This window comes from Heptranchias perlo, chromosome 7 (genome assembly GCF_035084215.1).
Source record: "Heptranchias perlo isolate sHepPer1 chromosome 7, sHepPer1.hap1, whole genome shotgun sequence".
Lineage (NCBI taxonomy): Eukaryota > Metazoa > Chordata > Chondrichthyes > Hexanchiformes > Hexanchidae > Heptranchias > Heptranchias perlo.
The window spans coordinates 67723027-67741019 of NC_090331.1; the positions used below are offsets into that span (position 1 = coordinate 67723027).

Genomic DNA, 17993 nt, shown 5'->3' on the forward strand with positions numbered 1-17993 from the left:
GTTTGAGTAGATTCTCCCACTGCTGGAAAGGTAATCTTAAAAATCTTTTCGGCTCTTTTGGCAACATATTCATGGGAGTGTAGGTCAATTGACATAAAAGCCATATTTCTGCGAGGTGATACTTTTCAGAGAGAAGTGTTTCTGAAACCGCCTAAGGAGGCAGCAGATACAGAAGGAAAACTATGGAAACTGAACAAATACATCTATGGCTGAATGATGCTTCCAGGGTATGGTATTTTTCGGTGAGATCTGCTTTGCTGAAATAGGTTGTGTTCAACTAAAAGCAGATCCCGCAATGTTTTATTGGTACCATAACGGAAAACTTTCAGGCACATTCACGATGCATATTGATTTCTTATGGGGTGGCACTGCGGAACTTGAGAAATTCATCATTAATAAGATTAGAGTAGAATTTAAAATTGGGAGTCAGGCCTGTGGGGCTTTTAAATATATTGGTTTAGATATTAAGCAGAGTGGGTCTGGTATAACTTTAAATCAACAGTCCTATTTAGAGTGTGTTACTCCCATCCCAGTGAATCATACTAGGTCACCACAGAAAGGTGATGTTATACCTAAAGAGAGAGAGCAATTATGAAGCTTGATTGGTCAGTTGAACTGGTTGTGCTCTCAGACTAGGCCAGATGCTAGTTTTGATGTGTTGGTGTTAAGCACTTCAACGAAACACCCCATAGTAGAGAATATTTTAAGGGCAAATGAAACATTACGAAAATTAAATATAGATAAATGTTTACTTAAGTTCCCATCCCTCGGTGACCCAAAGAAAATGAAGCTAGTTATCTTTAGCAGTGCTTCACATGCTAATCTTCCTGATGGGTATTCTACTGCAGCTGGTTTCATAGGGCTCGATTTTACCAGGCCTGCGGGTTTCCGGCGGGTTGGGTTTCGGGAGCGTGGTCAACACGCTCGGTGAAATGAGTGGGTTGCCCGCGCGATCGTAGCAGGCAACACACTAATAGGAATCAATTACCTGCTCCTCCGGGGTCCGCGCTGCTGGTCTGCGCGTCGGGCGGGCTGCGCATGCGCAGTACGATCTGTCAGCTGGAGGCGCTCTATTTAAAGGGGCAGTCCTCCACTGACAGATGCTGCAACCAATGGAACAAATTACAGCATGGAGCAGCCCAGGGGGAAGGCTGCTCCCAGTTTAATGATGCTTCACCCCAGGTATCATCAGATGGGGTGAGGAGGAGGGCGAAGACAGAGATCTTCCAGCCGGCGGGCGGGAGGAAGCGGCCAGCCTCTGCCACCAAGAAGGCCTGGCTCGAGGTGGCAGAGGGGGTCACCTGCGCAACCAACATATCGCCCACCTGCATACAGTGCAGGAGGCGCTGCAATGACCTCAGTAGGTCAGCCACAGTGAGAACACGAAGTCTTTCCCCTACACTCCGTCTGCCACAACACTGCCCCAACCCCACATCTCCTTCGGCACCGCCAACACTACTCTGTCACATCACCCCTCATACCCACTCAAACCCCATCCTCATCTTACCTCCACCTACTCACCTCGCCAGTACTCATCCTGCCACTAACACGCGACCCAATCCTCATACAATCTCATGGCTCTATCCCATACTCACCCTCTCATGCATCTCCCTCACGGCCAGCCTCACTCAACCTGCCACCACCTGTGCTGCAGCTACAGGGCATGCATCACATATGTGCAGTAGGCAGCGTAAGGCAAATGTTTCGTGAGCATGAAGGGGGTGCACAAGGGTGTCGGAGGGTTTGCCATGGGTGTTACCTATATTGAATTTCAGAGCAACAAACAGCACACATTATATTGGCACCACCACTGCCATGTCTCCGCGAATCCTGTCTGTTGTGTCCAATAATGCCCGCTCCTGGGTATCACTATGAGGACCCACCACTGATGCCACCCATCGTGTTACTGCAGAGTAGGTGCAGGTGTATTTGCAGGGCTCTTCCGCGCAGACGACTGAGAGACATCCGAGGTGTAGCCGGCTGCACCCTGGAAGGATGCGGAGGAGAAGTTGTGGAGGGCAGTGGCGACTTTGACAGCGACAGGTAAGCAGTTGGTGCTGGGGCCAGCCAGGAGCCGCTCGGCATGAAAGAGCCTGCAGATCTCCACGACTACATGTCGAGCGAATCTGCGCCTCCGTGTGCACTGCTGCTCGGAGAGGTCCGGGGAGCTGCGCCTCGGTCTGTGGACCCTGTGGCGAGGGTAGTGCCCTCTGCGATGCGTCTCTCTCTGCGGTAGCCCTCCCTCCTGCTGTGCAGGTGGGCGTGCAACAACACCGTGTTGGGGGGCTCCACGTCTCTGCGGCGGACGGCGTGGACTGCGAGGCTGCTGGGGCTGGTCATGCTGTTCGTCCTCCGAGGGTGTCCACGCACCACCCATCTGGCAGGTGTTGGTCTGAGGGGTTGTGCAGGGTAGGTGGGTGGTTCCTCGGACTGGGGCTGCAGTTTCGTGTCAGTCTGTCCTCTGGCTTGGCGGGGGGTGGTGGGGGGCAGGGGTTGCCCTATGTGACGCGGTGGCCTCCTGCGTGGGTGAGGGCTCTCCCCCGTGGGGTGCACCTTAGCACCTGCCACAGGCTGCTGGCTGCAACACGCCTGGTTGGAGAGCGACTGTTTCCCCCAGTGTGGGAAACACTCTGCGATGCAGGTGAAATCCCACACTTCCTCTTTTGACAGCTGATTCAGCTCATTAACTGACCTCAACAAGCAAGGTAAGTACTCTCAAGTGGAACCCCGCTGGCTTTAATTGCCTGCGGGATTCCCACCAGCGGGGGCCACGCACGCAGCCCCGCACGTCATCGGGGAACCCGGAAGTGGTCGGGATCGCGGCGCGATCCGGTCACGTGACCGCATATTGGGATTTTCGGGGGCCCCCCCCGCTGGAAACCCGCAGGAAACCCGACCCTAAAATCGAGCCCATAGTGTTTCTTATGGGTGAGAATGGGAAATGTTGTCCTTTAGCTTGGGAAACTAACAAAATAAAAGGGTTGTTAAAAGTACTCTGGCTGCTGAAACACTGGCTCTTGTCAACGCAGTGATATGGAATTCTATCTGGCCAATATTTTGTGTGACATCCTGTACAATGGGAGTACTGAAGATCGTATACCCATTGAATATTATGTTCACGTTCAATCGCTCATTGTGGGATAATGTACACTCTATGTAAAATGTGAGTCAGAAAAGATTACGGATTGACCTTGCTGGCTTGAAACAAATGCTGGAAAGAAAGGAAATCTCTAAAATTAAATGGGTGGATTCAAGCCATCAACTGCGGATTGTTTAACCAGAAGAAATACATGTACGAAGAAATTATTCGGGGTTCTGAAGAAGGATCGCCTCACAATGTAATGATTTGAATAGAATAAGTTGTACAAAGTATGGAAGTTTTTGATTTTTGATATTTGTTTGTATACTATATATAAAGTTTAATTTTTTTTAATTTAGAGAGAAGGGAATCTGTTAATTGTATCCATATACCAATTAGTGTTCATTGTATTCAGGTGGTGCGTATCAATTGGGGACCCTCTTGTATCCATTTATATGAGAGCTTATCTAGGTTGTGGAGGGAGGTAATACGGATCTGTGAATAAAGGCTTTGAAGCAACTGAAGATCAAGCTCGAGTATTCTATCCTTCATCAACTGGCTATCCAATTTATCACACTGCCCCCTGCCCCCCACCTTTCACTCCTTCCCAGTCCTTCTCCCACTCGTGCATGTTACAACAGCTTCTCTATCCATTACATGCTTAGCTGGCAACCTGTTGAATACCCTGTGCATTTTTTTAAAAAGGCCGAAGATATGAATTAAATACATCAATAAAGGAACATTTGTTAGGGGCATAGTTGTATCGAAGGCCAAACAGAGGCAAAAAGAGATTTACTGAAAAAAAGAGGGAGACACAATGAGAGTGACTGGTGCGGGAAGTGGAAAAGTTCACCCTGGTGCAATAGCAAGAACTCTTCTGACACGAAGATTAGAGCAGATTGTTGCGACAGAATAAACAGAGGTTTAGTTTGCATCTGGCTTATCGATGGGAGCTTTGATACTGACACTTGATGTAAAAAGTGCTTCATTCCCCAGCACTGGCAATCTTCATAAAAGGGAGCACAAAAAAGGAGAATCAATGGACCAATGAAAACTAAAAGGCACATTGAGTAAACCATACACATCTCCATCAGAAAATTGCCATATTAAATACAGTATTAAGTTTGAATAGTCGTGTAAAATCAAACTTATGAGAAACTGCACAATTGACTGAGTGCAGGAGTTTCCCTTTCCGCCCCCACCCAGTGTATACACTCAGTTTACAGAGGCCTTACCTGTGAAAGATTGACCACAAGAAGGAGAGCTGTTTAAGTAATGAACAAAAGAATATTCCATTCCAATAGGCAATAGCTGTCCCAAATAAGAAAAGGAGAATAGAAATCATTGGGTAGGAGATGCCTTGTTCATTTAAAATAAGGGTGTCAATTTCAGGCAGCATAAGAATAGACCACATTGCCTTAAACCAATCATATCTGTAAAAAAAAACATACATCCCAGTGAGACCATCCCAAAATATAGTCAAAACCTAAAAAGAATACCATTATAAACAAGTGTTTATTGCACAGTGTTCAGTTCCATTCACAACCCCTCAGATAATGAAGCAGTCCGAGCCCGCATGCAGCAAGACCTGGACAACATCCACGCTTGGGCTCATAATTGGCAAGTAACATTCGCGCCAGACAAGTGCCAGGCAATGACCATCTCCAACAAGAGAGAGTCTAACCACCTCCCCTTGACATTCAACGGCATTACCATCGCCGAATCCCCCACCATCAACATCCTGGGGGTCACCATTGACCAGAAACTGAACTGGACCAGCCATATAAATACTGTGGCTACAAGACCAGGTCAGAGGCTGGCTATTGTGCGGCGAGTGACTCACCTCCTGACTCCCCAAAGCCTTTCCACCATTTACAAGACACAAGTGAGGAGTGTGATGGAATACTGTCCACTTGCCTGGATGAGTGCAGCTCCAACAACACTCAAGAAGCTCGACACCATCCAGGACAAAGCAGCCCGCTTGATTGGCACCCCATCCACCACCCTAAACATTCACTCCCTTCACCACCGGCGCACTGTGGCTGCAGTGTGTACCATCCACAGGATGCACTGCAGCAACTCGCCAAGGTTTCTTCAACAGCACCTCCCAAACCCGCGACCTAGAAGGACAAGAGCAGCAGGCACATGGGAACAACACCACCTGCACGTTCCCCTCCAAGTCACACACCATCCCGACTTGGAAATATATCGCCTATCCTTCATAGTCGCTGGGTCAAGATCCTGGAACTCCCTACTTAACAGCACTGTGGGAGAACCTTCACCACACGGACTGCAGCGGTTCAAGAAGGCGGCTCACCACCACCTTCTCGAGGGCAATTAGGGATGGGCAATAAATGCTGGCCTCGCCAGCGACGCCCACATCCCGTGAACGAATAAAAAAAAAGGTGGTGGCTCACCACCACCTTCTCAAGGGCAATAAATGCCGGCCTCGCCAGCGACGCCCACGTCCCATGAACAAATGAAAAAAAAGTGCCAAAAATATGGAGGCACTAAAGTGTTGCTCATGACATATTCAACTGAGTATTTTGAAGGATTTTTGCAGGAGTGACTGGATATTGCCAAGATCCCTTTGGAAATTGGAAACTTCATTGGCTGAACAGGATGAGTTGGGAAAAAACAGACAGTGAATACAGGCAAAATAATTTTTCACTATAATGCATTGGAGCAAAATGCATCATTTTCCTTTATCACCTAAGTTAACATATATCACTTTCATCAATGGTTCTATTATGCCTCCTCTTCCCATTATTTAGTATCAATGTATTCAAAATACTGTCAATTCTTTAACGTCAAAGAGAATTACCCCATAAAAGACAAATAACTAAAAGATTTCAAAAGTGCATTTTGAACTCTTTAGGCCGTGACATTAGTGCTCAGCCTTAACTTTCCATGGTATTTGCAGTAGCAGATTATACAGTCTCTTCACCTCATACAAAAATAATGATTGGGCTGGAATAGACAATGATTTATAGTAACTATTTATTGCATCATTGGTACCCTATGATTGTGATTGAGCCAGTACTCCAATTAAACTGTTATTCTATATAAATGTACATGAAATACATGTACAAGGTAATACACATTATTACAAATTAATGTTATTTTTCTTAAAAAGTCTATTATTAATTACTTTAGCTTAATAAAGGGAGTTAAACTTTTTTTTTTGCAAAATTGACATCAGTGCCTGAGATTTCATTGTCTTTATTTGCTTTTCTTTTAAACCTGTTAGAAAAATACCACTATGCGATTCATGTGTTGGATAATAAAGAAATGACTAACTGCAGCTGATCACAATTTGACCCTGTACAGCAGAACCAAGATGGTGTTTTTTCATGTCCTGCAAACCCCTGCTTTATGGTGAAGTGAACAAACTGCCTTCAATGTTAAAGGCAGTTATGCTGTGTTCATTTTATCAACACCATTGACAGCAGATTCCCTGTACCACAAACTCTGTGCCAGCACATTAACTACACATAGCACCTTGTATTAGTTAATAGCTGTACAGGATTAAAGCATAATCAGCTGCAGTTAGTCCTTTCTTTATTATACAACATATAGCGGTATTTTTCTGAACAGGTTTTAAAAAATTAGTAAATAAAGCAACAACAAAACTTCAGTCACTAATTTGCATTTTAAAAATATCTAATTAACAAGCTAAAGTCAGCTTGGTTTAGTTGGTAATGCTCTCACTTCTAAGTCAAAATTGAAGCCTTACTACAGGATTTGAGTTGACAGTTTAGTGCCGTACTGATTGGGGGGGGGGGGGGGGTGAGTTGGGTGAAGTCCTTCAGATGACATGTTAAACTGAGGTCCTGTCTGCCTGTTCAGGTAGATATTTACAATGCTTATGTCACTATTCAAATTAGTGCAGGAAGTTCTTCCAATGTATTGGGCAGCATTCCTCTGTCAACCAACAGCACCCAAAACAGATTACCTCATCATTCATCCAACTGTAAGATCTGGTTGTATGAAAAATGGCTGTAGCTTTTGCCGACATACAATGTTCACGGTATTTCAAAATGATGATTGAGTTATCATAATGTGCTTTATAAAAGCGTCTTTTTTTGCTTGCACCGAGTTTTACCTGTGCATCATTTCTCCTCCCAAAAAGTTGAAATTTGATAAAATTACACTGAATTTTTCCCAGTACAGGGAATGTTACCGTTGGATAACAGATTAGCATTCAATATAAAAATGTTGCCTCCATACAATATTTACACATTATTCCAGCGAGTTCCGAAAGATTCCACCCAAACTATTCTTTTCTCTTTTCAGATGTTGACTGACGTTCATTTTTTGATTTTGCTTCAGATTTCTAGCATTTGTAGCTTTTCTTCTTATCACATTCAAAAATCACAGAGGCACTGTAAGTTTAACAGATGTGGATTCGCTCATACCAGCATAATGTATAGCGCGTTGTTTACCTTACATTTAAGTCACTGTGAAATGCTGCTAACTCAGTGCTCCTATCTGCAGTGGACAGGGAACGTTTGTGTGAAACTAAATCTATTTCTTCCGGGCAGCCTTGTGTTGCAGCGTAATGGTTTACAAATCCACTGTGCTAAGGGATAGCAGGATGCAACAAAATCGCAGTTCCCCCAAAGTGAGTTCCTGATCTCAACCAGGAAGTAGAAACAAAGCTAGCAGCAGAGCAAATTTTTTTTTAAATTGACAGCACAAAAGCAAAATTAAAATATTTCTCATTTGTTGAAAATTAATTCAAAAGTGCTTACCTTGAAAGAAACACAGCAAGATTGACAAATGGAATAACTTTGTATGGTTTTGCTGCCGCACTTAAGGCAATGTTGAAATCTGAACAGTGACCTACAAACAGAACAGGATCACATTTTAAAATAAATTTTAAAAAGGAGTTTTTAACTTTTCCAATTGATGCAAGTGCAATTAGATGTTTTAAGTGAAGCATGTTTCTTCTTGTATAACAGCAACATGCAATGTAGTATTCATTTTGCATTGTCTCCGCATAATGAGACAGCAATATTACAAGTAGAGAACACTTTGTAATTTCATACTGCCATATAATTATATTTTTAACGTAATCTTCCCATTTCTCAACCCGATATTGAGGCTCAGTGCCACCTCCCTCTCTCAGGACAGCTGGAAGATGTGGCCCATGGACTTCTCTCAGGCCATTATACTATCCCCTGTGGCTATCCACTAGGAGGCACTAATAAGGGAGAATGAACTCATTATCAAAGAAGATGAACTATACCTCAAAAGGTAACTGCAGTTTGAATGCAGAGTTCCTCTCAACTGACAACTTTAGTGTCATGAGTACACTTTCAAATATATACATTTATCCTTCAAGGACTCCCAGTGCCTCCAGCTACCATACTTTCCTCCTTCCGCTAAGGAAGGAGACTATCCGATCACTGGGTTCCCCACAACTGGCAGCAATATCATATGATGATTAGGTGTGCTTTTGGATGGCAGGCCTGGTCAATGCTCTAGTTTCCAGTCGCTTGTCTGAAAACTGCTGCAACAAATGCAGTTAGTATACATGGGCTTAAGTCCCAGCTGTCTGCTTAAGAATTAAGTGTTCTATTACTAAAGTGAAGGAACTCCTCATCTCTTTTTTCTGGCCCTCTGCTCCAAATCTACTGCCCTCTCATGTCCTTCCTAGGCCTTGTAGTTCCAGTGTCCAATAAAGTGAGATGGGCAGACTGCTCCCAGGCCACCCACTAATGCCATACTTTAGCAGTAAGCCAAAAAAGCCCAGTGGAGATCCTATCTATATCTTCCTCCTCTTTCAAGAGGAAGCTGCCTGGCTACATCTCTATGCCTCTCGACAGTTGACACTTATCCAAACCAGTCTTGTGATTTTTCGACAGCTGGAATGGGTTGGCAGGAAATAGTGGTTGTGGTCAGAACACTGGACTAATTTAAAGAACAGCTAGAATCCGTATTAAGATGGTACAGTTGAGGTTCTGCAAAGCAAATGTGGCAAAATGAGCAGGGTGGTGGGCTGAACCAGTTTCTTGTCCCCTGTGCTGCAGCACATTGCTGCTATGTTGTATTGTGCGGAGCATCCAGTGACTACTTTCTTTACATATAAATTGACTAGTCGAAAAAGCAGTGTATGCATTTATTTGTTTGTTACCTTCAGAATAAAGATGGATTAATTGTCTTCCAAATGTTAATAGAATGTTTGCAACAACATACATAGGCAGGTATACACCATGGAATCTGATCAGCTGGAATAAAAAAATTGCAACAATTCACTTAGTAAGTTTAGTCAAGATTATACTTGGACACAAAAGCCACAGCGATACATTTAATAAGTACAGCATGAACACACACAGAATTTGTTCTGCTGGCTCCTTTATATAACTTTATCAAATGGTTAAATAGCCACAGCTTCAGATAAATGGAACATTGCTGATAAGACACTTGTTTGGCAACCTGGTTGTCATGATTTGAAGCCCAGCAGGGGTCGCTACCTAATCTACCTATCAAAATGTGGGACAGGGTTTAGTTCGCTCTCAAACTGGTCATCTCAACAAACTGACATTCCCCAAATAAGCCTCAAGAAAGGAGCTGATCAAAACTAAACATTGCTTTAACATTAAAACAATGTTCATAGCAGTAGGACATATACTTGGCTGATGATTCTAACTTTAGTAAAATCATTTGTTCCCAGGAAAAAAGTAAATTTCTTTCAATGATGTAACATAACAGAGCTCATGACAATGTTAGATTTAGCCACATTACTGCATCGCAAAATGTATCCAAAATTAGACAGCCCATCTATCTATTTAAAAATGCAGCATCTAATATGCATTCGTCAGGGCACCATAGGGTCAAAGGGCAAATATTATTTTAATTAGCCAATTACTAAAGACTTATCTTCAGTCAATAACCAAAAGGTTGACTAAATCTGATTGAATTAAAAGCACTTTGATTGTCAGTAAGACCTAATGAGGAATGAGTAAGCAGCAGAAAACTGAGCAATGAAATCATGCTTTTTATTTAAAAGCCTGAACTGGTAAATAGCAGGAAGCAACCAATAAAACTGCTAAAATAATATTGTGAAGTTGGTGTGAAGCACGATCTTGAAGCTTTTACCTACCTGAAAATTTACCAGTAAAAGCAATGGCAATGGCAGCAAGCACAAAAGAAGAAAACAGCAACTTCTGATGGGAAAACCATAGGTAAAGGAAAAGAAAAAGACTTGCATTTATATAGCGCTTTTCATAACCTCAGGACGTCCCAAAGCGCTTCACAGCCAATGAAGTACTACTGAAGTATAGTCACTGTTGTAATGTAGGAAATGCAGCAGCCAATTTGCGCATGACAAGGTCCCACAAACAGCAATGAGGTAATGACCATATAATCTGTTTTTAGTATTGTTGGTTGAGGGATAAATATTGGCCATTACATCTAGGAGAACTCCCCTGCTCTTCTTCAAAGTAGTGCCATAGGATCTTTTACATCCACCTGAGAGGGTGGACGTCTTGGTTTAACGTCTCACCTGAAGGACGGCACCTCCGACAGTGCAGCACTCCTTCAGTACTGCACTGGAGTGGCAGCCTAGATTTTGTGATAAAGTCTCTGGAGTGGGACTTGGACCTTCTGACCACCAAGCCACGGATGACACTTCTTGAGGCACTTCAGTTTCTTAAATCAAGGTTGGGATGAGGATCTCCAGTACTTTATGAGAATAACTGAAGAATGGAAAAATGTTTTGCTTGATGATACTTGCTTACTTCTGGGCACTGTTAACAAAGTCAACAGAATATCAATAGAATGTTAGAGGAGAGGTAGCACTCGTGCATAACCAGAGCCTATTTTATAATTTTGGGAATGATCTATGTCCTCTGCTTATTTGTTTACAAACCCAGTAAAGAGTATTTTATTGGACCTGCAGTGATGCAAAGCTTTATACTGATGGGCCTTCTGCCAGATGTCACCGTGACATAGTGCAAACTCAGAAATCTCTACCTAAAACCTCTTTCCGCTTCCCCTCCCATACAAGGATATTACAGTTTACAGCTTATGGACAAAGGCACATCTGCAGCCATGAAATCTCAGATTGTGGATTTCCCCAAATAAATCTTCCTTTCTCGGAGTGCAGGTGTTAAGGGTCAAACTACACAAAGTTCCTGCGGCCTGTTAAGTTTCTTTTTACCAGAGACGTTCTGTTCCTACTCCCTGAACAGATGAACAGCATCAAACAGTAGTTCAATGAGCTTACAGTGACTATTGAGATCAATGCCAAGGTCTTAATCAGGCAGATCTAAAAAAGAAAATGTGTCTAACCACTATGCTCACAATGCCATAGGCCCCCTGGAGCTGCAGTTTGCTAGTGTATGTGAATACACTACATAATGGGCAGCTCTGCATCAAATATCAGCCTGTAATGTTCACAAATGTAATACCGTCCCCTTGCCCAGAACGTCTTACAGTTTTTGCCTAAGAACTACAATGCTTGGACTATTTATCTGTGAGCATAGTTTCAGAAGCTTGTATTAGAGCAATATATTTACTGTGGTTCCTATCAAGGTAGAGTTCATAAACTCTGCCAATGTGTTGATCAACAACCCAACTAGCTGAAGGCAGAACAGTGTTGCTATAAATGAATGAAGCTGAACCATACAGGCTGAAGTGTATGCATCATTAAATAATTTTCTGTTAATTTTTTTCCATGGGTGGATTCAGAAGTAAGTGAGGTTGAAAGAGGGTAGGGGGATGTGGGTGATATATGATTCAAGGAAACAGTCAAAGACGACCTTGTCGGTGATCGAGACCGCAGCAGTAGAGAGGCCAAGAGTCTCGGGAGGGGTTGTGAATATGGTTAAGAGAGTTTCTCTGGTGGGAGAGGTTCAGGGACGACAGGTAGAGCAGTAAATTTGTACGAAAGAGGGCAAGGAGAATTGAGATGGAGATGGAGATTGAAATTGATGAGGAAACTAAGGGAGAGTATCTCAGGGAGAAACTGGCTGGGGCTTGGTGAGGGACAACGGGGTTTTTTTTAAAAAGAGGTGATGTTGTAATATGTTCTCAAAATCTTTCCTCAAAGTGGTTGCTAATTTCAAACATTACCTATAGTTTGTGAAGGGAAACAAGTGGAAATTGAGAATTGCAAAAGAAATCTCATTTTAACAAATTCATGAAGGAGACAATAGTAAATGTGACGATAATTAAACTAGTGCTTTCTTTGAAATTATATGACCATGTTTTGAAAACATGACCATGTTTTGAATACACTACCATGGTGGCTGAAGAAATATGCTGTGATTTATGTACACATATTCAAAATCTGCCAAACCCTTGCCCACAAACATACAAATGATCTATTATTATGAATAGTTGAACCATTCAAGACAAATGCTGCATAAGGTTTATCAACACTTTGATCTGTTTACAGTCAAAATATGAAGTTGGTTCCAATAATTTGAAATGCAACTTTAGGCACAGAAAGTTCTAAACTGTCAAGTGTTTAACTTTATCTTTCTGGATTTCAATCAACAACGGGGGCAGAACGTACTCATTATGGACGCCATTCCTTAACGGCTTCCTCTTCAACCACTGTCGAATCCATCGGAGCAAGTTCGCGAGTGCGCAGTAAAACCCCGAAATCGCAAACGTGCTCCGATTGGTTCGCTGGCATTTTGACAGTTCCGAATTAAAGGGCCACCTACACTACAATCAACAAACATCAGTAAACTTATCCATCTGCCTAGTTGGAACGCAGATACTTACGCCACGAGAAGGTATGCATGAAAATACTAGCCCTAAACTACTTTTTAAAAGCACGGAGACTTATAACGACTTCAAAACAACAAAAAATTAAATTTTAACAATGTGGACTGTCTAATTATTCCCATTTTAATATTTTTTAATTATTAAAAAAAATTAACTTAATTTCTGTATGTTTCAGTACATTGTAAATCATTTCCTTGTCTTTTTATAAGGTATGTTATGTTAAATTTTTATTTAGATTAACATAGGAAATGTCACTTTAAACGAATGACTATTACTTGCCTGCTTGTGGGCAGGGCTTCCATTCTCACAGTCTTTGTATGCACACATGGCCTGCGCTGATCTCGGAGCTCACTACTGGAGAGGATTTCAAAATTAAGCAAATGGATGTCGTGGCCCACGCATTGAGTATATTCGTACTTTTTATCCACAGGATGTGCGGACAGCCTTGCCACGCTGGTCGGAGCAAGTCACGGTCCATTATTTTTCCCTGGTTTTAAGCAGCCCAAAAGCTTTAGTTGCATCCTGACTACTCACTTAGCCAAAACAACCAAGCCTTCTGATTTTTGGGTTCAATCCAATGAAACCCAATAATTAAAGCCCCCACCACATTGCAAAATTCGGATCAAATGAAGGAAAAACCCTAAAATACAAGCATCATTTACAAGCCAAACAAATTGGTAAGAACGAAAGACTCCAACCCCATCCTTCGCTACGATCGAGAAGGTAACTCATTATATAGAATGTGGCATGACCCTTCCTTTTACAAAAATAGATTCTGTTCTTCGATTTAGTTCATCACCCACTGCAACACTAACTAAACTCCAAGTTATCTGATTACATTTTGTGTTTTTTTTTTACATTTTTAACCTGAAAAATCACTCATTTGCTCACTGCTGATTGTACCAGATCTTTTGATCCTAATTCTGGAAAAGAAATAAACCCGAAACTGGATGGCATAATTATGAAAATATCAACTCTTCCACATCCCCTCCCCCAACAAAAGAAAGTGAAGAAACTACATGGTCTAGTTCTTTTGGGTTTATTTTTTTTAGGGGAAGTACTACATTAAAGGCACCATATAAATGTATGTATGTATGTATGTTGTTGTTGAGGGGGGAGAACAATTCAGCTGGGTCAACATATGCCCTATTTATAAGGTGCCTATATCTTTGTTAAAATGGGTGTAGGCAAAGTTTCCACAATTTCACTGCAAACAACACTTGCTGATGTATGTGAAACATTTATATGGAAACAGTATCCAGTTGATTTTGCAGAACACTATTAACCACTTAAAAGGAAGTCAAGAAGTCATCTTCTTAAAATTAGAGCTAAGCTGTTTAGGAGTTAAATCAGGAAGCACTTTTTCACACAAAGGGTAGTGGAAATCTGTAACTTGTTCTCCCAAAAGGCTGTGAATGCTGGGTCAATTAAAATTTTCAAGTCTGAGATCAATAAGATTTTTGTTAGGTAAGGTTATCAAGGGATATGGATCAAAAGCAGGTAAATGGAGTTGAGGTGCAGATGAGCCATGATCTAAGTGAATGGCGGAACAGGCACGAAAGGCTGAATGGCCTACTCCTATTTCTATGTTCATGAATTAGGATTCTGTTGCTATGCTTTAACTTTATGATCTACGAATAGAAAAGTAAGTACTCCTTTCCACTGTTATTAATATTAAAATATGGCTCTTAATGTTCATGACAGCAAAGGTCAGACATGTCGCAGATCTTCAAACTCTACAACCCCATCTCAGAGTAACACTTTTCGGCCCAAGTTACCAGGAGGTGTAAGGGAAGATTTTTCTAAGTGGGAGATGCAGGGGGGCGGCATGAGTGCAGTGTACCAGAAAATGTGTTACGCCAAGAGCAGGGGATTGGCATCAGGATCTCCAGCTGGCCCTCATCAGTATAATCAGCCCAGACTTCAAATGCATGTGTTGGTGTTGACATCCTATCGACCCTTAACTGAGGCTGATTAAAGGGGTATGGAGCAACAATCATATGAACTTCAATCACTTGGACTTTCATTGAATCTCCTATGATAGGTAAAGTAGAAATCATCTCGAAAGAAACAATTCAGAGGCCCCAGAATACTGTTTGCCGCTAAAAAGTGCCTTTGACAAAAGTAGCAGCAACTGTGTTTCCTGCAATAGGTCTGCGGTATTCCAGCAATTTCTTCTCTTGAATACATATTGAACAGAACCCCATCTTTCTGTTAATCCCATACAAAAATCCAAGTTCACTGAGAGCTGTTAACAATTTGGGTGTTTTATCATTATGTTACCATTTGACATATAATAAATAATTGTGGTCATCACCCCTCATCTGCTTTTAAATAAACCATCTCACAAAAAGAGGCAGCCACAGTATCAAACACAGCCTCCATCTATGACTGAAAAAAAAAGCTGCGCATTCTGCAACAACTTCTGAAGTAGGAAAAACATTTTTTTATTTAAGAGGCCAAAAATAAGACCTTTCTTGACAATCCTAGCCAGTTAGATAATGCCTAAATAGCAGTAACACCAGGATTTTCTATGAGCACTCTACCCCTGAACTATACCTGGTGTTAGAGCAGCGTGTGTGCTGAAGGCTTCAACATTTATTTACATAAAATTTACCATCACTGCGCCTTCTTCAGGCACAGTAAGGTGCAACCACCGGAGCCACCAGGCAGGAAATTCTGGGGCAGTGCTATTCAGGTGCAGAATGGAGGTAAAGATTAGCACCCAATTTTCCTGTGCACCATGTCCATTTTTCAAGCGTATTAGGACCTCTGTTATGAGCCCAATTGAGTCGAATGCTGCCAGACATCTTCCATCAGTGGTCTTCAAACTTTTCTGTATGGGGAGCCCCTGCAAATATTGATACACTCCTCGGGGTCCTGGTCCTAAATTCCAGCTAGCTAAAGGAAAGCAGTGCGAGGATTACTTATTTAGTATAGAGCAACAGAAATAATTTGACAAAGACAGATGACCCCACAAACCCCCGAGAATACCTTTACAGGCTACATCAGTATTAACCTGATTCAAGTTATTTTGGGGTACAAGCAAGGATTTATGGTACAGCGGTTGACATCAGGCAATAAATTTTCGACAGCATGTCTTGATATATGGTTTCATGGGTCAATACATGACACTGACAACCTATCTAGAAAAAACACTGCCGTGCCATGAATATGCTGGTTGCCTGTAATATCATGGTAAATCATTCCCCAACTCTACTTGCAAACTGAGTGTGCAGGGAATTGTGTCCCCTCAGCTACTCCTGGAAACATGATCCACGTCAAGGTATCCAACAAGTGCTTGGCATTTACAATTGAGTCTTTTGCCTGGAAGAACATGTTAACCTTTCAGCTGAGCTGCTGTCAAATTTTATCATATGATCTCTGGTTCAGCATATGGGAGGTATGTCCAAAAGGAGCTGATGACCGGCAACCAGAAAAATGGAGACGTCAAGCTCCTGAGTAAATTTGTGATTTCTTTTACTGTGCTGAGCAACAGCAGTTTTATACACTTCAGTAAATGCAGTACATTACGTGGCTGAATACGTCCAGAATCACCACCTGGTATGGAATATCAAAGGATATTACTGCACAAGTTAGTCTCTTTTATGGATCAACAGACTTTTCAGCAAAAACTTAATAAACAGTCTTTACTAATGTTCAGAAAACCTTCTACCATCCGGGTTTGCAAAAAAAAGTTAGTAACTTGGTTTCACAGTGAACAACAACTTGTATTTATGGAGCACCTTTAATATAGAAAAACTTCCCAGGGTTCTTCAGAGGAAGAAAGGAAGGGAGGGATGGATGCCGAACCTTAGAGGGAAGTTAATAACGGTGACCAAAAGCTTGGGAATCAAGGAGACTTTTATAGGTGGAGAGTGAAGTATAGAGGTGGAATTTTCAGAGTAGGGGTGACAATTAAAGGCTCTGCACAAAAGGCCAGAGGCAGCGGACTCGGGGCACTTAAGGCTGGAGAAGGTTATAGAGATATGGTGAGGCAAGGCTGTAGAGGGGTTTGTAGATGAGAACAAGGATTTTACATTCAAAGCATTTGAGGACAGGCAGCCAATGCAGATCAGTGACGATGAGGCTAATTAGGGATGGGCAATAAATGGTGGCCTCGCCAGCGACGCCCACATCCCGTGAACGAATAAAAAAAAAAATAATGCGTAGTCGAGGGTGCAAGGTGGCAAAGTCTGTTGAGCGTGGAGGTCAGAAGGCAGGCAGAGAGGGCATTGGAAAAATATAAGTCTAGAGATGGATAAGGGTTTTGGCTATATATGATAGGAGCGGAGACATGCGTTTTTTCAAAGGCAGAAGAAGGATGAATAGGGTATTGTGTTTGAAGCTTAGCCTGTAGGATAAGTGGACATCTACTTGGGAAGTCAAGACATGTTTAAGGACTGTAGAGAGAAGAAGAAAAAGCCCAATCACCTCCCCCAACCACCATCGCCGAGCGCCGTCTTCCTCCATCAACCTCATGTGGGGAGTGGGTCAAGTTTAACTGGACCAACCATTTTAACACTATGACTACAAGAGCAGGACAGAAGCTGGTACTCTAATCGGTGGCTCATCTCCTGGCCCCTCAAAACCTCCCCATCATCTACAAGGCTCAGCTCAGGAGTATGACCTAAATGGATGCAATCACAATAGCACTCATGTAGCTCGACACCATGCAGGTCAGAACAGTCTGCTTGATCAATGTCCCTGCCAAGAGACTCAATATTCACCCCCTTCACCACCAGTGCACTGATGCAATTTCATTTCATCTTATTAACAAGTTAATCGAAAATGTTCCAGCAAAAAAAAATCTACTCCCTTGACAGCTTGGCAAATAAATGCACCATGCGGTATGTTATTAAGCCATACAGACTGGAAAGGTCCCAGGTTCCATCCTTTACGTCCACCAGAGATAGCAGAAAGGGCCTCAACTTAACGTATTGTCCGAAAGTTGGCACCTCCACCAATGCAGCACTCCCTCAGTACTGGACGGAAGTGTCAGCCTAGATGATGTGCTCAAGACCCAGGAGTGGAGCTTGAATCCACAACTTTCTACCTCACAGTGCTACCACTGAGCCAAGGCTGCCACCTCTTCATTGCTATTTGCTGATTGAAGCTGCTGGAAGGTTCAAACCTAGTTCTGATGAGTCGAAAATGCTCACCATCTTGG

General features: G+C 42.5%; 1 protein-coding gene across 3 annotated transcripts in view; it reads right to left on the bottom strand.

The window, feature by feature from the left end:
- The window catches only part of pgap1 (post-GPI attachment to proteins inositol deacylase 1), a 109943-nt gene that overhangs the window by 35064 nt on the left and 56886 nt on the right, over positions 1-17993 (bottom strand). For 2 of the 3 annotated variants that reach the window (XM_067987777.1, XM_067987776.1), the window contains 3 exons: positions 9219-9312; positions 7834-7924; positions 4315-4512 (listed from right to left, as the gene is read on the bottom strand). In XM_067987777.1, coding sequence (XP_067843878.1) covers positions 4315-4512; positions 7834-7924; positions 9219-9312 — 383 coding nt within the window. The remainder of the gene's footprint in view (positions 1-4314; positions 4513-7833; positions 7925-9218; positions 9313-17993) is intronic. The other variant, XM_067987778.1, reaches the window with a different exon arrangement.